Source organism: Geotrypetes seraphini, chromosome 6 (genome assembly GCF_902459505.1).
Source record: "Geotrypetes seraphini chromosome 6, aGeoSer1.1, whole genome shotgun sequence".
Lineage (NCBI taxonomy): Eukaryota > Metazoa > Chordata > Amphibia > Gymnophiona > Dermophiidae > Geotrypetes > Geotrypetes seraphini.
Genome location: NC_047089.1, coordinates 255,616,876 through 255,638,889, shown reverse-complemented (window position 1 = coordinate 255,638,889; position 22,014 = coordinate 255,616,876). Strand labels below are relative to the sequence as shown.

Here is a 22,014-nt window from a genome sequence, read left to right as displayed (position 1 = left end):
TTGTAGGCACTCACGTCTTCATTGGTCTCTAAAATCTTGTATTATTTGCTTATTAAATTCCCCGATTGTGAAGCTCTGATATAAAGTTTCCAAATTTATTTAAAATTTGATAAACTGCCTAATCAAAATTCTAGGCGGTGAACATTATAAAATACAAATAAAATACTTAAAAAAACCAAATATAGATGACTCAGGGGATTAATACATGACATGACATGACATAGAAAAACATATAGAATAAGGGAAAGAATGAGAATCGTTGAAAGTAAAGAACAGGGAAAAAACAAATGACAGGAGAAAAAGACAGACCTTCCTGTTGTCCTAAAAAGGTTCTATATGCGTCATTAAATAAGAAAGTTTTTGATTTTGACTTGAAGTGATTTAATGTTGATTCTTTTCTTAAATAACCTGGGATGGAATTCTATAGAGAAGGGGCTGAGAATATACTAAGACACATGGAAGGGCATAATCGAAAGGGACGTCTAAGTCCGTTTACGTCCATCTCGCAAGTCGTCCAAAGTAAAAAAACAGCTTAAGACACATTTTCGAAAGAGACGTCCAACTTTTTTTTCGTTTCGAAAATCGTCTAATTATACGTTCTGCGGATCTTATCGTCCAAGCCGCTAAATCGTCCATCTTTATACCACATTTCCATCCAAGTCTAAAACGCCTAGAACAAGCCCTGTTGGATGTGGGAGGGGTCTGCAAAGTGATGGACTGCACACCCAGACATGCCACCTAAATAGTGGGGTACCTTACAGGGCACTGCTGTGAACTTCACAAAAAGGGTGCCATGTCTTCTCCTCCCTACAGCTCCCTTATAGGTCATGATGAGCCCCCCAAACCACCTCCAGAATCCCCTAGACCCACTTATCTACCACCCCAATAGCCCTTATGGCTGCAGGAGCCACTTATATGCCAGTAAAAAAGGGTTTTGGGAGTGTATATGGGAGTGCACATGTTTAAATATCAATGCAGTAATTACAGGGGCTTATGGGCATGGGACCTCTTCTCTATGGATCCCTAACTCACCCCTAAGACGGCTTAAGCTGCCTCTGTGCTAGACAACTAGGCTTTCCTATGTCAGGCTGCTAGGTGATGATGGTCTGGAGGCTGAATTTTAAAGGTGTGATTAATATTTTTATGGGGGTGGGAGGTGTCGGTGATCACTGGGGTAGTGTGTGGGGGTCTGTTTTATGTGTTTGCAGTGCTTATCTGGTGACTTTAGGTGGGGTTTTGTGACTTAGACCATGGTCTAAGTCACAACGTCCAAGTTCCGTCTAGGCTCTGTTGTATAACTTTCGGTTATACAGGCTGTACGACAAAGTCTAAGCCGGCCCACGTCCCGCCCAACTCCCACCCTTGACACGCCTCCCGAAACGCCCTGTTTAGCTTTGGACGTTGAGCGGCACTATGAAGGCCTAGGTTGTTTTAAATACGTCCAAAACCCGGTTTTATTATCGACGCTTAGACGTTTTTGAGAAATGTTCGTCCAAGTGCCGACTTAGGCCGGTTTTTGGACGTTTTTCTCTTTCAATTATGAGCTCCATAGTGTTCATATGTCTCAGTGACGGGATAACGAGGAGATTTTGTGAGACGGAGTGAAGAGATCTGTACGGAGAATATGTAACATAGTAGATGACGGCAGATAAAGAACCGAATGGTCCATCCAGTCTGCCCAACCTGATTCAATTTAAATTTTTTTTAATTTTTTTTCTTCTTAGCTATTTCTGGGCAAGAATCCAAAGCTTTACCCGGTACTGTGCTTGGGTTTCAACTGCCGAAATCTCTGTTAAGACTTACTCCAGCCCATCTACACCCTCCCAGCCATTGAAGCCCTCCCCTGCCCATCCTCCACCAAACGGCCATACACAGACACAGACCGTGCAAGTCTGCCCAGTAACTGGCCTTAGTTCAATATTTAATATTATTTTCTGATTCTAAATCTTCTGTGTTCATCCCACGCTTCTTTGAACTCAGTCACAGTTTTACTCTCCACCACCTCTCTTGGGAGCGCATTCCAGGCATCCACCACCCTCTCCGTAAAGTAGAATTTCCTAACATTGCCCCTGAATCTACCACCCCTCAACCTCAAATTATGTCCTCTGGTTTTACCATTTTCCTTTCTCTGGAAAAGATTTTGTTCTACGTTAATACTCTTCAAGTATTTGAACGTCTGAATCATATCTCCCCTGTCTCTCCTTTCCTCTAGGGTATACATATTCAGGGCTTCCAGTCTCTCCTCATACGTCTTCTGGTGCAAGCCTCCTATCATTTTCGTCGCCCTCCTCTGGACCGCCTCAAGTCTTCTTACGTCTTTCGCCAGATACGGTCTCCAAAACTGAACACAATACTCCAAGTGGGGCCTCACCAATGACCTGTACAGGGGCATCAACACCTTCTTCCTTCTATGGAATAAGAAGATTATTGATGAATTCAGGGATGTTATTTGGTTTTATCTTAAAGGTTAATAAAAGGATCTCATATGTAATTCTATGTTCAACTGGTAGCCAATGTGCTTTTTTCAAGAGAGAAGAAACATGATTGAACTTTTTTGCCTGAAATATTATTTTAACTGAGGTGTTCTTTACAATTTATAAGTACCTGATTTCTTTTTTTTGTTACACTCTTGTAGAGGGCGTTACAATAGTCGAGACAAGAAATGACGAGAGAATGAATTAGTCTAGTTAAAGATGGTTGGTCCAGGACTTCAGAAGCACTTCTGCACTAATTTGATTGTGCTTTGAAAGTTTACTGTCCAGGATGACCCCCCAGCAGTTTTAGAGTAGGGACAATTTGCACTGAGGAGGATTCGATTTTGATAGGGCTTAGCAGAGAAAGTCCTTAATAGGAAAGGATCATTGTTTTGGTTTTATTAATATTTAGAGAGACCTAGTTTTTCTAGTTTCACATGTTGTAGTGAGCGGCCAAGTTGACTGTGGAAGAGGCTCTGATTTTCTCTATTTTATTAGTGAAGTATGTAGTTGGTTCTTGAGCTGATGGATAGTAATCTGCTTCAATGGGTGTCATGACATTATTTTCACTCAAACATTTAGCTTAAACGCACTTAACTTTATGCTGTCGGGGACACCTTCAGACATGTTTCGCCCTCAGGCTTTCTCAAGGAATCGTCCCCCTATTTAACCCGCTTGTCTTTTTGACCATGTATCTTCTTTAGTCAGAAATGTGACATTTCTTTACAAAGATCGATTCCCTCCACCTATCTGCTGGAATACAAGTACAGATGTGATGTCACTGGGAGATGGAGGGGGAGAGGGCCATTCTAGAAAGGAGTTCAAGCTGAGATTTTGGTCACTATTTTCTAATCTAATCTGAATATCTGGATCGCTTTTATCCGATACTGGTTCAAGGCGATTTACAATTTAAGATACCCAAAGGTAGGAAGGGAAGTATTAGATACATCTTATTAATTGGAGGGGGTAACTCCTAGAGAGCAGATGGGGAAGGGAATACAACTGTATAGGAAAGCAATTTCAGATTCATAAAAGGGATAAGAGGGGGCACAGCATTAAAGTCAGAAAGTGGGTGCAGCGATTACGATCCAAGGGAGAGTCTAGCGTGATTCCAAAAACCTTGCAAGTACTTTCCATGTTAAGCGTTGAGCCTGAGGGTAGCAATAGGGTCATGGGGAGTTGTTTTATTTTTGTGGAGTTTAGTTTTAACTTGTTGGAAAGTGCCCAGGAATAGATTTTTTTCGATTCTTTTGAACACTTTTATGGAAGCTTCCTTTGCATCTGTATTGAGTGGAATGAGGAGAAAGATATTGTCTGCTTAGGACAGTAGACATTGTCTGTGAAGGGGAGGTTGCCTAGGGTGCTCATAAAAACGTTGAAGAGTACTGGGGAGAGTGGAGACCCTTGGGGCACACCACTGAAGGCTTTCCAGCTCTGGGTGAAGAACACGTCTTTTCATGTGCAGTATTCTATGTTTATCAGGAATTCTTTGAACCAGTTGAGGACGGTTCCGGTTTGGTTACTTGGCCTCAGGTGTTATGATGCAGTTCTGGTGATTCATTTAGTACAGGGGACTCATTTCATTCTGAGAACTCAACAATGTAGAATCAAACACAGTATTGAACATCTGTCCTTAGGTTGCGACATGAGTTGCAACTCGATAATCAGATTTTGGGGTGATATTTGTGTTTTCTCTGTTTGGCGTCTACATTTCTGTGTACAGAAGTTCTTTTAACTTGATTACATATTGAAGATCTGGCCTGGTATCCTGCTTCCAGCAGTGGCCAATGCAGGTCACAAGTACCTGGCAGAATCCCAATTAGTACCAGGCCTTCATGCTACCAATCCCAGGGATAAGCAGATATGATGTAACTTCATTGAGTGTACCCTAGTCTTTGTGCTTTGTGAAAAGAGTAAAAAACGGATTCAGCTCGACTCAATCTACATCACTTGGAATTTTGTAGGCATCTATCCTATACCCTTCTTGCCGTCTCTTTTACAAGCTGAAGAGTCCTTTCCCCATATGGAAGAATTTTCATTCCATTAATCATTTTGGTCGCCCTTCTTTGAATCTTTTCTGAGATATGGTGAGGTCGCACCAAGGAGCAACACAGAGGCATTATCGTATTCTCTGACTTATTTTCTGTCCCTTTCCTAATAATTCCCAGCATTTTTTCGCTTTTATGGCCACCGCTGCACTCTGAGAAGATTTCAGCGCATTGTCCACGATGACACTTGGATCTTTTCTTGGCTGCCGATTCCGAAGGTGGAACCAAGCACGCTTGCGTGTTTGGCATCATCCGTTGTCAATGTACATGTCATGTATTTTTGCTTGAATAAACAATAAGTTAAACAAGAAATGTACGCGTGCTCCTGACAGTAACACATGCAAGGCAGCTGGCCTTATCAGCCGTCTCTCACATCTGTTCCTGATCTATATGTGCCAAAAAGCACCCAGTACAAACACGTTCCCGCACTTCATCCAGAGCAATAGCGGAGGCCAAGGGGAGGGGGTGTTAGTGGCAGGTGTAAATCTGGACCCATGGCCCTGCCCCCTACAACCTGTTCTCGTGCTCGGAGCCACGCCGGAAGGGCATCTGCGCATGATGTCACCGTGTTGCATCCGTGTATACACAGATGCCTTCCTGACGCGGTCCCAAGCTGGGACCCAAAGTGCTGGGTTTTGAAAATCCATCCGGACATGTCCTCTAAAAAGAGGACCTCTGGTAACGCTAGCCCTACCCATCAACAAAATTAAACAGCGGAAGACTGACAGATTCACTGGTTCCTCTGTTGCTCTAAAGTCAGACTGTCCCAAATGTCCCCGATGTCTTGGGCTGATGCAACTTCCTTTCTAGTGTTCCACCTCTCTCACTTCTCTGCTCTTCCTCATGTATGAGCTAATTCTGAAAGCCACGGATTTAGATTAATAATTTACACATGCAAACAGGCTGTAACCATGTCGTGGCACAAGGCATTACGAGGCAGTGTTTGCCATGCTGTGGTTATGCTGAAGGGGAGGGGGGCAGAGGGAAAAATAACACATTCTTAACTGCAAAGGTATCATTATCCATGAACAAAGTACCCACATGAATGCACCTACAAAAGCCCCCCGTTGCTTTGCACCCACAGCGAGTTAAAGTGACTTTCTCTTTGAAAACCGGTGCTGGGTGGGCAGCTGATGCTTTGATCGAGTCTGTTTGGAGATTTTTTTTCAGGTTTTGGTCTCTGCTGTGGTGCAACGGGGTACTTGCTACTGAAGGCTGTTCTCAGGGCAGACGTGCTCAGCATGAAACACAGTGTTAAGCAGACAGAGGCCAGACACAGCTAGTGAGGGGCGGCACAGACAGAAGCCAGGGTTCACGCTCACTGACCTCTCTCATTGGCTTCGCAGGGGCATTTCTTCCTTTAAGGACCGATGGGGAAGAGCAGAGAGAGACAGAACAGTGCATAAGTATGGAGAGAAAACCTCCAGCAGAACATCCATTGTGGGACTTGGCCAGACACACCACGAGGAGGAAAATATGGCTTCTTATCCTTTAACCTCACATTAGATCCATTTACAGTCACAAACTATCACCTGGTCTTTTGGATACTGACAAATACAGAGTGTTCTTTGCAAACTGCACACAGAATTAGAAGGACAGTGCCAAAACTATTACTATAGTAAAGTCTGGTTCATTTTTATCACAATGCACACCAAAACCAAAGTTTCTGAGCTGTATTTTTTATACTGTAAACCAGGGTCCCGCAAACCTTTATTGGCTCCGGCAGTTACATCCATTGTGAGACTTGGCCTGACATACAAGGAGGAAAATATTGGTTCTTATCCTTTAACCTCATGACCTGCCCATATTCCTCCCATGGCTCCGCCCCCTTTTGGATCCACATACATCTTTATAGAATATACCTAGCAAAACACGTGTGTAAATTCTAATTGCTGCCAATAAATTATTAGTACTCAGTTACTGGTACTAATTGGTTCATTATTCAATTAACTGTGTGTGCAAATTGAGCATACCGCCAAAATTTGCACACACAATTTTGTGCACCATGTATAAAACCTGGGGGTAAGTGTGCATTAATGTGATAATGTAACATTAATTAACAGTGTTACTGTGCACTAATGTGCACTACAGATGGTAGTGTTTTGTGTATTAACAGTGTAAGTGTGCACTAACATGGTAGTGTAATATGTGTCAACAGAGTGAGTGTGCATTAATGTGATAGAATAACATGTATTAACAGTGTTACAGAGCACTAACATACTAGTGCAAAGTGAGTTAACAGTGAGTGCACTAACATGGTAGCGTAACGTGTTAAAAGTGCATGTGCATTAATGTAGCATAACATGTATTAACAGTGTTACTGAGCACTAACATACTAGTGCAGTGTGTCAACAGTGAGTGCACTAATGTGATAGTGTTTTGTGCATTAACAGTGTAACTGTGCACTAAAATGGTAGCGTAATATGTGTCAACAGTGTGAGTGTGCATTAATGTGGTAGCATAACATGTATTAACAGTTTTACTGAGCACTAACATACTAGTGCAAAGTGCGTCAACAGTGAGTGCACTAGTGTTTTGTGCATTAACAGTGTAAGTGTGCACTAACATGGTAGCGTAATATGTGTCAACAGAGTGAGTATACATTAATGTGGTAGAATAACATGCATTAACAGTGTTACGGAGCACTAACATACAAGTGCAAAGTGTGTCAACAGTGAGTGCACTAATGTGATAGTGTTTTGTGCATTAACAGTGTAAGCGTGCACTAACATGGTAGCGTAATATGTGTCAACAGTGTGAGTGTGCATGAATGTGGCAGCTTCATATGTATTAACAGTGTAACCTGGCAACACAACATGCCTTCACAGTGCGAGTCTGACGTGCTTCTGTAGATCGGTCATTCCAGCTGTCAGTTTATGGCTGGGCTAGAGTCCTACTCGCGTTCAGTTATTTATTCTTTTCTCACGAGATCTTTGGACTGCTCTGGCTTGATGCATTTTATTAGAAGCCAAAGATAGCTGCGACTCCTATTACCCCCCTATTTCCCTAATTGTTTTAAAACGTGGGAAGACAGGTATCTCGACAGCAGATCACGTATAGCTCTAGAGATCCTTCACCCTTCTCTTATTTCCTCTGGTGCAAACTCTCAGTCCGGCTGTTCGCATCACGTAACCCTGCAGTACAGGAGCTCAGTATCATTGACCTAGTCTAAGACCCTCCTGATACAGATTCTGCAATCACCTCATTAGACACCATCCATCTTTCCCTTGAGACTACAGACACCCTCTCACAATCACTGAATAAGTGCCTAAATCTTTGCCCCTCTGTAGTTCAACGCTGGCAGGTCATCAGTCCTGAATTATGTGGTCTTTACTTGGCCACGTCATCATATCTCCCCTGTAAGCCAAGTTTATCTACAAAGTCTGCAAATGTCTATTAAAGTGAAATGAGATTGTTCTTTGTGTTAAAAGATAAAATGTAGAAAGAAACGAAACAGCCACAGACCTAAACAATACCAAGATATCAGTGATAAAATAAGGGAAGAAGGTGCAGAGGGCGGGGAGCGCCATACCCCCAACGATGGGGGGGTCTCTTAACTGCACTCTCCCCCCTCCCTGGTTCCTCTTAAATCATTCTGCTCTTCACCGGCAGACTCCTACCTGCTGCTTCTGCCAGCATGAGCCTTCCCACAAACAGGAAGTGACATCAGAGGGAGGGCTCAGGGTTGGCATGAGCAACGGGTAACCGTCCCTGTTGGGGAAAAACAGAAGAATTTAAGAGGCACCAGAGAGGCAGGAGGGTGAAGTCGAGAGAGACCCTATCGCTGGGAGTGGGAGAGATGGCTTGGGGATCTCCATTGGTCACATCACTGCTGTGCTGCTACTGAGTGGCCCCCTGATATGAAGGGGCCACCTCCCTCTTCCCCACTTACATAATATCATACTTAAAGGCTTAAAATACTTCCCCAGCAAAGCTTTCTCACTGCACAGAACAGAAATCTGTACTGTTGATTTATTCTATCGAGTGTAAGTCATGTGTTGCCCCGTGAATGCCGTCAAATATTCCACGGATCTGCGTGGAAGGCTGTCGTAATGCACGTATAATAGTTGCATGCAGACCAATTCCTCTGTGGATGGACTGCCTTCAGTGGTGAAGCAAGGGAGGGTGGCACCTGGCATCACCATGCCGAGCACCTCTTGAAATGTTCGCGGGCGCAAGCAGCATCTTCCACCTTCTACTTGTGCCAGCCTCAGCTGCCATCCGATATGATGTCCTGGACCTGGTGGGGGCGTGGGCAGATCAGGGGCATGGACCTGGGGTGTGGGCAGATCAAGGGTGTGGACCTGGTGGGGGGCGTGGGCAGATCAGTTAGGGCTGGATTCTCTAATATCATTGGTAAAATCTGACGGGTCGCTGTAGTGGCCGCAAATCCAATGATTAAAAAAACAAACGAGCCATTCTCAAAGAACCGCGCGTGCAAATGAGGTTCGTCAAGTTTACGTGAGATCAATCGCTGGTGATAGCGATCAGCACATGTGCAGAACAGTCCATGGAAAGAGACATGGGCGGATAGGAGGGGCGGAGAACTACCCGCAAACGCTACGTCGTTGTATCAATCGTAGACGTGCCTGCGCTATTGGATGGAGGGAAAGGGAGGGAAAGTGCAATATAGTGATGGGAAAAAAAAATTTCAAAAGCATCTCGAGCACGTGTATTAAATGTTTGTATTAAATGTTTGTATTATACACGCTTGTTGAAAGTAAGAAGGGGGGGCGGTCCACCCCGGGCGCCAGCGCCCCCTTCCCCGTACCTTTAGTTCTTCACCACCACGAGCAACAACGTCAACGTGCTCCTTATGACCGCGTCGTCTCTCCCGCTGACGTCACTTCCAGTTGCTGCGCATAGGAGGTGACATCAGCGGGAGAGACGACGGGGTCGTGAGGAGCACGTTGGAAGTTCTTGCTGCTCTCGGCGGTGAACCACTAGAGGTCTGAGGAAAGGGAAGGAGCAGAGATGAGGGCGGAAGAAAGGCCCCTCTCACCCTCAATACAAACAGCCTAGGAGCAAGACAAGATCCAATCACAATGATTAATAAAGCACTCGAGTAAGTAGACATCAGCTTACTCGGATTTCAGCACGCTGAAAAATTTCACCGAGAAAAGCCTTCAGCTCTGTGTTCAGCATTTGTCCGACTCCTATTTGCAAAGCTGTCAGGTTTCCAGTTTCTCTTTCCAGGGCTCTTGTTTAGAGTGAAAACATCATCTCTCCGCGACTCCCTTCTCTGTCAGGGTTAAAGATATGACAGAGGTGAAGATAAAAAGGCCAGTGTCGGCCCTCCGGCTTTCACACTCGTTTGAGGCGAGCGCAGCGGCTGTCCGAGTCAGCTGAGCCGGCTGTGAATGTGCCGCCGGCAGCCCAGCGCCAGGAATACGAGGAGAGATCTCTTGCATTCAAGGAGAGGGAAACTTCTTTCAAGACCTCAGTTACTGTAGGCTGAGTGGAAGGGAATGATTTGGGATTTCAGCACAGAAAGGAGAGGACTGACTGGACCGTATTCGGTTTCCCAATCGCTCTCCTTTGCAAAATCTTATAAAATAGGTATGCAAATGAATACGAACATTTAGGAATATAGTAATTTAAGACCGTCTGGAGAGGCTCCTGGACACTTAAATTGCTTGAGCACAACCAGCCACTTTTAACCAGTTAAGACCACTAAACCAAAAGCCACAGTCTGGGGGTGGAGTCAGCACTTAGAGGGAAATTCCACAAATGGCGCGTAAGTTAATTAGGAAACGCCGTTTGAAGCAGCAATTAATGTAAACTTAAAAGTGCCGACCAGCACCTATACAAAAAGCGCAGGAATTGCACCTCCGGAAACGCCTGCCAGTGCCGAATGCTACGATAGGCACGGCTAATGCCGGAAGCGGCGTTAGGCGCGATTCACGGCAAAGATAGGTGCCTGAAATGTAGCCTACATTTCCACGGCCTACCTTTCCCATAGGCATGATTCTCTAAATGGCACCGTGGCGTGATTGATAGTTGTTCGACGGTCGCTTTTTAGGCCGCCATTGATATCGGCGCCGTTTAGAGAATCTGGGCCTTAAGGAATGGGACTTGATAGACCGCCTTTCTGTGGCTGCAATCAAAGCGGTTTACATTATTTTGTACCTGGGACAATGGAGGGTTAAGTGACTTGCCCAAGGTCACAAGGAGCTGCAGTGGGAATCAAACCCAATTCCCCCGGTTCTCAGGCTACGCCTCCACTCAACTGCTGATATTTGTCACTTAACCTCCTAAGTTAAGTGTAATATTCGGCACTTAACCATCTAAGAGAAACCAGAGAAAGCTAAGCCTGATTTAGGTCCACTTAACCTCCTAAGTTAAGTGGACCTAAATCAGGCCTAGCTTTCTCTGGTTTCTCTTAGATCAGGGGTGTCCAACCTGTGGCCCGAGGGCCGAATGTGGCCCATGAAGTATTTTCTGCAGCCCCAGTCGAGGGCAATGCAGTGTTTTCCTCTGCTGCCCCCCGGGTGTTTACCATCTTGCCGGCTCCCTCCCCTGTCTTACTGTAGCATTTGCGTGTTTGTACGGCCCTAGAAACATTTTTTTCGGCCAGTGTGGCCCAGGGAAGCCAAAAGGTTGGACACCCCTGTCTTAGATGGTTAAGTGCCGAATATTTCACTTAAGACAGCTGGCTGCATAAATTCGGCTATTTAAAGCTGGTGCCTGGGACGTGGTCTGGCATGGAATATACAAGGATAACACTTTTGGTGGTTAAAAACCACTCTCGGCCACTGCTGAAAAATCTAACCCATAATTTTGCTTTGCAAATTGTAATTTAACCCTTGATATTTAAATGCTGAGGTTAACACTGCACTTGAATGCAGGCTGCAGCACTGAAATTTACACTGATATCTGGGCAGGGCTGTGGAGTCGGAGTCGGAGTCGAGGAGTCGGAGGAAATTTCAGGTACCTGGAGTCGGAGTCGGAGTCAGAAGTACAAAAAACTGAGGAGTCGGAGTCAGAACATTTATCTACCGACTCCATTTTTGAACTTGGCATACCAATCACGAGTGATTCTTTCAGCTATAGCACCCACTATATACACAGCACAAATGTTGTGAGCAGCTTCTGTGGCCTTAGAACCTTGATTAAAAGCAAAAAGAAGGTGGTGTCGAAAATGCTCATTTCTCTCAACTTGACATTCCATTTTAACGATCTGAAAATTAACCAGTGCTGTGGAGTCGGAGTTGAAGAGTCGGAGTCGGAGGAAATTTCAGGTACCTGGAGTTGGAGTCTGAAGTACAAAAAACTGAGGAGTCGGAGTCGGAACATTTATCTACCGACTCCACAGCCCTGTATCTGGGGACAGACCAGGGGCTTCTCAACACAGTCCTTAGGACACACCCAGGAAGTAAGGTTTTCAGCCTATCCACAATGAATATGCATGAGAGACATTTGCATACAATGAAGGTAGTGCATGCATATTCATTGTGGATATCTGGAAAACCTGACTGGCTGGGCGGATCCCGACGACTGGATTGACAACCTCTGGTATAGACGGACTTGTGTAACATACGTGGGTACCAGATAAGTTAAAACAGTCTCATCTGCCCTTAGACTGTGCCAGTATTACCCAAGTAGTGCCAGGGCAGTCAGATATGATTTTCAATACAGTTATGCAGACAATCAAACCTAAAATCCAGGTGTGGCCCAGTGGGTGGCATTTACCCAAGCAGAAGTTGCTTCTGCCAGGATAACTATCGCTGAATATCAGACCCTACATTTATAAACTGATTACGATTATAAGGAAGAGAACAGCCAATGCGTGTGATTGCCTTTTGAATTTATCCTCACCGGCTTCCATTTCTAGGGCTCTGTGTTTAATGTCTCTTGTGTATTAGAAGCTGGGTCTGGGGTGGACATCTGAATACTTAGGTGAACAGGTTCAGCCTTGGGGCAGAGAAGGGTGCAAATATCCTCCTCTCCCCATATTTGACAGAAGAACCACAGCTGACCAGTCCTCAAAGGGGCCTAAGAAGTTCTCAGCCCAACCAAGAAGAGGATGATGTGGAGCCATGAAAAGTTACAAGTTACTCCACACTTTTCTCGACGCTTTGTTTCAAAGAGGCAAATGCATCTAGTAAATGGGCACAAGTGTAGGGAAACCAAGCCATTGTGACATCACCGATGAGGTTGGCTCTCAGGCATTGGTGGAATGAGGCATTATGACATCACAATACAAGGGGCCAATGAAAAGTTCTCAGCCCAAACAAGAAGAGAATGATGTGGAGCCATGAAACTTTTCAGCGTCCCCCTCCTATTGTGATGTCATAATGCCTCATTCCACCAATGCCTAAGAGCCAACCTCATCAGTGATGTCACAGTGGCTTGGTTTCCCTCTACTAGATGCATTTGTGTGGAATATCTTGTAACTTTCCTGGCTCCACATCATCCTCTTCTTGGTTGGGTTGAGAACTTTTCAGCAGCCCCTTGTAAATTATTTTTTATTGCACCTTTAACAGAGAGAGGACCCTAACATATGGGAAAATATAATTCCTTTAAAAGGGGACTGCAGGGTTCCACAAAGGATGAAAGATTCCTAATGGGGGCAGGAAAAAAGAAGGTTTCATGTTTATATTACCCAGTTAGAACTGCGTAAATTGAGAGACAGGGTTGAACTTTTTTCCTAGCATTTCTCTCGACTCACACTTCAGTGCTCGGCACCCTTCTCTGAAGCAATTAAAGCTGGCCATAATGAAAGCAGAGCACAGACCAGACAGCAAAAATTAATTTACTGCTTGAATGCCACTGATGTATCCAACTCAGCGGGAGTGTGCCAGGCATTTTTTAAATCAATAAAATGTTATATGTTTGTGTATGGATCGAGCCAACAGTAACCTACTCTCAGCCTGTCTTCTACAAATCTGCCAGAATCTCAAACACCCGCTCAGGCTTTATGCTAGGAGCTGGGATAGGGTTACCAGATTTACCTGGACATGTCCGGACAGCTTTCACCCTGATCCAGCTTTTCTTTCCTGTCCTCCACCTACTGCCGGCTCCGCTGAAATGTAATCTTTGGGCCAGCCAGTTGCAACAGCAAGGTGAGCCTGCTGCAGTCAGCCTGTCCCAGAAGCCAGCTCTTTAGAGCATCCAGCCTATGTGGGAACAGGAAGCAGCTCCCAGGGCAGGTCGAGGGCCACAGGCTCACCTCGCTGCTGCAACTGGCTGGCCTGAAGATGACATTTCAGTGGAATTGGAGGTAGGTGGGGGACAGGAAAGAAAACCTGGACAAGGATGAAAGCTGTCTGGACACCTGGACAGGGAAGGGAGAGGCAATGTCCCGTGAGGGGGATGGGTTGGAGGGAGGGAGGGAGAGAAAGAGAAGCACTGAAAGAACTGTCCTTATATTAAAGAACAATTTTCCTAGATTCCTTTTCATACTACAATTTCTGCACCACTTTCTACCATGCAATATGTTTTTGGCATCTTTCTTGTATGTTTATTTACAAAATTTCAATAAAATAATTGAACTTAAGAAGATGGGAAGGAGAACTAAGAAATGGGTGAAAGGTGGGGCAGGGCAGGGGTGAGACTAGTGAAAGATGGGGGGGGAAGACTGGTGGGAAGTGGGTGGGGCCAGGAGGGTCACAAATATGGCAACCCTATGCTGAGAGGCAGAGGGGGCTTCGTGACTGCAGATTGAAACATAGAAAGATGACGGCAGAAAAGGGCTATAGCCCATCAAGTCTGCCCACTCCACTGACCCACCCCATTAAGTCTGAGTACTAATGACCTAGTTCCTTAAGTCGACCCTCGTAAGGATCCTACTAGGGCATCCCATTTATTCTTAAAGTCAATAACGCTGGTGGCCTTGATCACCTGCTCTGGAAGCTTGTTCCAGTGATCTACAACCCTTTCTGTGAAGAAATACTTCCTTATGTCACTATCGAATTTCCCTCCTCTGAGTTTGAACGGATGCCCCCTTGTGACCGAGGGTCCCCTGAGAAAGAAGATGTCTTCTTCCACCTCGACACGTCCCGTGATGTATTTAAATGTCTCAATCATGTCCCCCCTCTCCCTGCGCTCCTCTAGAGTGTAGAGCTGCAATTTGTTTAGTCTTTCTTCGTACGAGAGACCCTTGAGCCCCGAGATCATCCTAGTGGCCGTCCGCTGAACCGACTCAACTCTAAGCACGTCTTTACGGTAATGTGGCCTCCAGAATTGTACACAGTACTCCAGATGAGGTCTCACCATGGTTCTGTACAGTGGCATTATGACTTCAGATTTGCAGCTAACGAAGCTTCTGTTGATACATCCCATAAGTTGCCTTGCTTTGGATGAGGCCTTCTCTACTTGTTTGGCGGCCTTCATGTCTGCACTGATGATTACTCCCAAGTCTCTTTCTTCTGAAGTTCTAGCTAGTGTTTCTCCATTAAAGGTGTAAGGTTTGCATGGATTTCTGCTACCGAGATGCATAACCTTACATTTCTTAGCGTTGAAGCCCAGCTGCCATGTCGAGGACCAGTTTTCCAACGTAAGCAGATCCTGCGTCATACTATCCTGCAGATTGCTTTCACTTACTATATTACATAGTTTGGCGTCATCAGCGAATAGAGTTACTTTACCCTGAAGCCCTTGGGTCAAGTCCCTTATGAATATGTTAAAAAGGAGTGGACCCAGGACCGAGCCCTGTGGCACTCCGCTGGTCACCTCCGATGTCTCAGAGAGGGTGCCGTTGACCACCACCCTCTGACGTCTTCCACTTAGCCAATCATTGACCCATGCAATTAGTGTCTCACCTAACCCCATCGATTTCATCTTGCTTAACAATCTACGGTGTGGGACGCTGTCGAAAGCCTTACTGAAATCCAAGTACACTATGTCTAGAGACTCTCCCGAGTCTAGCTTTCCTGTTACCCAATCAAAGAAGCTGATAAGATTGGATTGGCATGACCTACCCTTAGTGAATCCATGTTGACTAGGATCCCTTAGATTCCCCTCATCCAAAATCGTATCTAATTTGCATTTAAGTAATGTTTCCATGAGTTTACACACTATTGATGTGAGACTCACTGGTCTGTAATTCGCAGCCTCCGCTCTGCAACCCTTTTTGTGCAGAGGAACGACGTTAGCTGTCTTCCAGACCCGAATTTTTATGCCATCCTAAAGGAGTGCACTGCTTCTATGTTTTACTGGCCGAAATTTATCGCAGTTTAGTAAATCCTGAGGGAAGTCAGCCCCAAATACTGCACATTCCCTGCCACAGCAATGCAAAAACAGCGGACTCCAAGCCCAGCCTATTTGCCCCCAACTGCCCAAAACTCTCTAAAAAATAACCCCCAGGTAGCCTTCCAAAATAAGCCCTGGGGAATTGAGGAGGGAGTTATTTTGGGAAAGGGAACAAGGGTGTGGCTAATATTAAAACTTTACCCAATTTTAATGAAGCTTTCCATTGTTTACAAACATACAAATAAAACTTTAGGCTAGATTCACCAACCTGCCTGATCGTGTCCGATCCGTGGCAGGCCGACGAATTCTCAACGCGTCCTCATGCAAATGGGAGCAATCGGAGGCCCCCCCCCCCCCCAATGACTGCACAGATCGCTGGAGAGCGATCCTGACGCAAGCGCGGACCATCGTCTTTGCCTAAAGATGGTCTGCGCATGCTCTCTGTGCAAGGAAGAGCTGAAAACTTGAAAACGGGGCTGCACCGCGGGGCAGAGAGCAGGACGGCAAGAGCAGAAGGATCGGGGCAGAGAGCAGGGTTTTTGCACAAGCGACTGGTCCTCAGCAGTGGCTTGTTTTTGGATTGGCCAACCCTTCGCTGTTCCTGAAATTGTTTTGTGAATCGTGTCCTTCCTCCTTAGCACGCCGTTACCCCTCATTTGCATGAGCAGTTCGGATCAGATTGGATGATGATTGGCACAGAGGTTAGTGAATCGGGCTGTAGAAAAATCGGGTCGGTACACAATTGCAAACACTCCCCTCTCACACCCTTCTTAGATAACCAAAGCAAGTTACATATGAACCGATGCTCAGGATGAGGCTAATATGAAAAGGAGATAACCAAGGAATTGACCCCTTGAATCCACAGAAAAGTAGAAATCCAAGCTAAAACAAACTGTGGAGTCTGATGTTAGCTTTATTAATGTGACAAAAGTTATTCACAGTCTTAAAGGCAATGAGGTACATCTACAACTTTAGTCAATGAAGAGGACCCTACACGGTAACCTCTTCTACTGGCAAACAAAGAAACCCCCCCCCCCCCCATTCTCACTTTCTTCTTCTTTCTCTCTCAAACAGGGCAGTTCTACACCAACCCCACAACTTTCCCTAAAAACAGATTTCACGTCCTTCAAGAAGGAACTGTCGAGGATGAAACAGAGGGGGCTCAGGAGGATTCTGAACACAGAACATTGGCTACAGTTCTCACTGCTCGACCCCCCCCCCCTCGGAAGGAGCGTAGAGTGGTGGTCATCGGAGACTCCATGCTAAGAGGCACCGAAGGACCAATTTGCAGACCTGATTTGCAGTCGAGGGAGGTCTGCTGTCTTCCTGGAGCCAGGATCCGGGACATCACCACCAGTATAGACAAACTTCTGAAACCTACTGACCATTTCCCTATGTTTCTTATTCATGTAGGTACCAACGATACTGCCAGAAGCACATCAGACAGCATCCCTAAAGACTTCGAGGCCCTGGGAAGAAAGCTGAAGCAGACAGGAGCACAGGTGGTCTTCTCATCAATTCTCCCGGTAAGAGACAAAGGCAGAGACAGGGAAGAGCGTATCCATAGGACCAACGAGTGGCTTCGCGAATGGTGTTTAGAGATGAACTTTGGATTCCTAGACCACGGAGAGGCGCTACAAGGACTACAGGGACCTGACGGACTTCACCTAACAAAGAGAGGCAAGAAAATTTTTGGACATCGACTAGCACGCCTACTTCGGAAGGCTTTAAACTAGGTAAGTTGGGGGAGGGTTCATACATACATACCAGAGCAGCAAGGATCCACCCTGGGGAAGCAAGTAAAACCCACACTTCTGAGCCTAAGGTAAGTACCCATAGTATACACAAAAAAACAAGAGCCACACTAACGGGGATAGGCATATCATCACAAATTTGGAGAGCAATGTATGTTAATGCACACAGCTTGGGCAACAAAATCCTTGAACTAGAAACAGAGATAAGGAATGCTGACCTTGACATAGTAGTGATATCTGAGACCTGGTTCACGGACTCGCATGGATGGGATATGGTTATACCAGGCTACAATCTACTTCGTCGGGACAGAGAGGGCAAATTAGGAGGGGGGGTAGCACTATACACTAAGGATAATATCAAAACTACCAGGATCACAGAGGTTAGATACACAGGGGAATCACTTTGGGTAAACCTGGCCAGAGGGAATGAAAAATGCCTTTACCTCGGTGTGGTGTACAGGCCTCCGAGACAACAGGAAGACAAAGACAAAGAATTGATTGAGGACATAGAGAACATCACTTTGCGCGGTGACACAGTACTGTTAAGCGACTTCAACATGCCAGATGCAGACTGGAACACCCTCTCAGCAACTACGAGTGGTAGCAGAAGAATATTAACCTCCATTAAGGGTACACAACTCAAACAAATGGTATTAGAGCCCACCAGGGAAAAGGCAATACTGGACCTGGTACTCACAAATGGAGACAGTGTCTCGGAAGTATCAGTGGGAGACACGCTGGCCTCCAGTGACCACAACATGGTATGGCTCAACCTCAGGAAAGGCTTCTCTAAATCAAACACAGCAACGAGGGTCCTCAACTTTAGGGGCGCAGACTTCGACCACATGAGAGACTTTGTCCATCAGGAGCTGCAAAACCATGCAGAAACTGACAATCCGGAAACTATGTGCTCAAATCTAAAATCCATCCTGAACGAAGCATCTAGCCGCTACATAAATACGGTAAGCAAACGCCGGAGAAACAAAAAACCACAATGGTTCAACAAGGAAATTTCGGACCTCATTAAAAAGAAAAAAGAAGCATTTATCACCTACAAACATCTTGGGAAAAAGGAGGCAAAAGAAGACTATCTGGCCAGATCTAAGGCTGTCAAACAGGCAGTCAGAGAAGCCAAATTTCGAACAGAGGAAGATCTAGCACGGAACATTAAAAAAGGGGACAAATCCTTTTTCAGGTACATTAGCGACAGGAAGAGAAACAAAAATGGGATAGAACGCCTTAGGCAATCAGATGGAAACTACGCAGAATCTGATACTACCAAGGCAGAACTGCTAAACGAATACTTCTGCTCAGTATTCACCTGTGAAGCACCGGGAGCTGGTCCACAACAGGGAAGGTCACCTGAGGTGGAAGACAAAATGGAGGGGCCAGACTGAGAAGATGGCGACTTTCCCGCCAAAAATGCTCCCTCCATAGCCTGTAGCGGCTGAGAAGCCTGAACAGTCCCAGCCGCTAAAACAGGCAAGTCGGCATCAGCTGTCAAAACATCAGCTGAGAGGGAATCCCCAACAACCCGACCGTCGGCGGCTCGGGGAATCCCTCCGTGGGCAGTTGGGGAAGACCGGGCTTCCCCACTGCTCCCAGCCGACTCGCGAGGCACCATCGGCGGGGAGCTCTGGGCGCCTGCAGCCGCTGCCGACGGAGCTCCTCCACCGCACCGGCCTGAACACCGCTTGCACAGGCCGGCCACGAGTGCCTCGCGCCTGGAGCACAATGAGCACTTTTTCCCTTTAGAAGTGCTCATTGCTCCATACGCGACCTAGCTATAAAAAAGTGCCGGTTAGATGAAAAAATACAGTAAAATACAGTTTTCTTAAAGGGAAACAACCCTCCAGACCAGCACTACATCAGGATTTTTTTTTTTTTTTACAGAACAGACTCCACAGGCTCTCGAAGCAATATGCCTTGCTTGATTTAGGGGGCAAGGCTTACTGCTGAGGCTCCTCTAGAAAAATGTGGAGAGGTGGAGGAAGTGGGGGGAGGGACCCCGCTCGAGACCTGCCGGGTTTGACACCCCCGAGGTTGGACGAACCCCCAAACAGGGCCCGCCCAAGCTCCGTCCGGCTAAAAACAGGGACAACAAACCCCTTAAACAAATTCCAACAGCCCTACCAAGGGAGATGGGTACAGATCACATCAACACCTGCTGGAGACTGAAAGAAGACTGAGGTAAATAGAGAAGGGAGTATAGTATATACTGTCCCACAGTTTTGTTTTCAGTCTCCACCTGCTGGTCATGATTGGATATATACCCATTTGTAAAGATTAACCTCTACTGGTCTGGAGAGTGCTAAAGAATGACCTGTTTCATGATTACGAGTTTACACCCAGTAGCGTCTACCACGAACTTTCAAGACTCAAAGTAGACAAAGCCATGGGACCTGACAATCTACACCCCAGGGTACTCAGAGAGCTGAGTGAAGTTCTGGCTGAACCACTATCCGTGCTCTTCAATCTTTCCATGTGCACGGGAAAAGTACCCCTAGACTGGAAAACAGCTAACGTAATTCCACTCCACAAAAAGGGCTGCAGAACAGAGACAGAAAATTTCAGACCGGTGAGTCTTACATCCATAGTGTGCAAACTCATGGAAACACTGATCAAACAGAATCTTGACAAAATTCTAGACGACGAAAATTTATGTGATCCACACCAACACGGATTTACCAGGGGAAGGTCCTGCCAAACTAATCTGATTGACTTCTTTGACTGGGTGACCAGTCATCTGGATGCCGGGGAGTCCCTGGACGTGATATATTTGGACTTCAGCAAAGCTTTTGATAGCGTCCCACACCGCAGGCTGTTGAACAAACTAAAATCAATGGGATTAGGGGATACATTCACTAAATGGGTAAGGGATTGGCTAGATGGTAGGCTTCAGAGGGTGATGGTGAATGGTACCCCCTCCAAAACGTCAGCAGTGACGAGTGGAGTACCTCAGGGCTCCGTCTTAGGGCTGATTCTATTCAATTTATTCATAGGAGATTTGACCCAAGGGCTTAGAGGAAAGGTATCACTGTTTGACACCGCCGCCAAACTATGCAACATAGTAGACAAAAGCAGTGTGTCTGACTTTATGACGCAGGACCTACGGCAGCTAGAACAGTGGTCATCAACTTGGCAGTTAGGCTTCAATGCTAAAAAATGTAAAGTAATGCACCTAGGCAAAAAAAATCCACATAGAACTTACACACTAAATGGTGAAACCTTGTCCAGGACCACGGTGGAACGTGATTTAGGAGTGATCATTAGCAATGATATGAAGGCTGCCAATCATGTGGAGAAGGCTTCGTCCAAGGCAAGACAAATGATGGGCTGCATCCGTAGGGGTTTTGTCAGCAGAAAACCTGAAGTTATAATGCCACTGTACAGATCCATGGTGAGATCTCATCTCGAGTATTGTGTTCAATTCTGGAGACCACACTACCGGAAAGATGTGTTGAGAATTGAATCGGTTCAGCGAATGGCTACCAGGATGGTCTTGGGGCTCAGGGATCTCACGTATGAAGAAAGGCTAAAAAAACTGCGGATGTACTCACTGGAGGAGCGAAGAGAGAGGGGGGGACATGATTGAGACCTTTAAATATATCACGGGGCGTATAGAGGTGAAAGATGATATCTTCAGTCTTACAGGGCCCTCGGTGACCAGAGGACACTCGCTGAAAATCAGGTGAGGGAAACTTCAAGGTGTTGCTAGGAAGTACTTCTTCACCGAAAGGGTGGTCGATCATTGGAACGAGCTGCCTCAGCAGGTGATTGAGGCCAACAGCGTGTCAGATTTTAAGAGAAAATAGGATATTCATGTGGGATCTATAGGGGAGTAAGAATCAGGGAGTGGGTCATTGGTATGGGCAGACTCGATGGGCTATGGCCCTTTTCTGCCGTCAATTTCTATGTTTCTAAAAAGGTCTTCCTCAGGTCTCTTCTGAGATTTTGTGGATATAGCAATCGACGCCCAGCGCACGCTTGAGGGAATCACTTATTCAACCTATGCTGGGCGTCGATTGCTATATCCACAAAATCTCAGAAGAGACCTATTGGGACCCCTGAGGAAGACCATTTTGGTCGAAACACGGTCCATGTAGGGTCCTCTTCATTGACTAAAGTTGTGGGTGTGTAACTCATTGCCTTTAAGACTGTGAATAACTTCTGTCACATTAATAAAGCTGACATCAGTAACATCAGACTCCACAGTTTGTTTTGGCTTGAATTAATATGAAAAAGGGGATCAGGAAGTGAAGGGGGAGGGGTGGATTTTGCTAGAGGACTGGGGACGAAGCTGGAAGAGCACCAGACTCTCAACTACTCTCTGGGAACTCTGCATGCTCCATATCTTATTATTTATACGTGTTGAAGAAAAATATCCTCTGTTAAGTTAATTGGTAAATAATTGCCACTGTAGTAAGCAGAGCCCAGGATCTGTATAATCTGGGCTTCTGTTCGCTTTCTGATGTTTCTCTTACCGGGTTGGGTGAATGTTTGTGTTTTTGGAAACCTGACAGCAATGGACACATAAGAACATAA

The 22,014-nt window shown here is 45.8% G+C and overlaps 1 protein-coding gene across 13 annotated transcripts in view; it reads right to left on the bottom strand.

Moving 5' to 3' along the window:
* Positions 1-22,014, bottom strand: part of DMD (dystrophin) — a 2,510,493-nt gene that overhangs the window by 10,749 nt on the left and 2,477,730 nt on the right. Inside the window, exon 78 of one of the 13 annotated variants that reach the window (XM_033949686.1) lies at positions 5,849-5,880. The exons of the other annotated variants lie outside the window; for them this stretch is intronic. Coding sequence (XP_033805577.1) covers positions 5,849-5,880 — 32 coding nt within the window. The remainder of the gene's footprint in view (positions 1-5,848; positions 5,881-22,014) is intronic. 13 annotated transcript variants of the gene reach the window in all.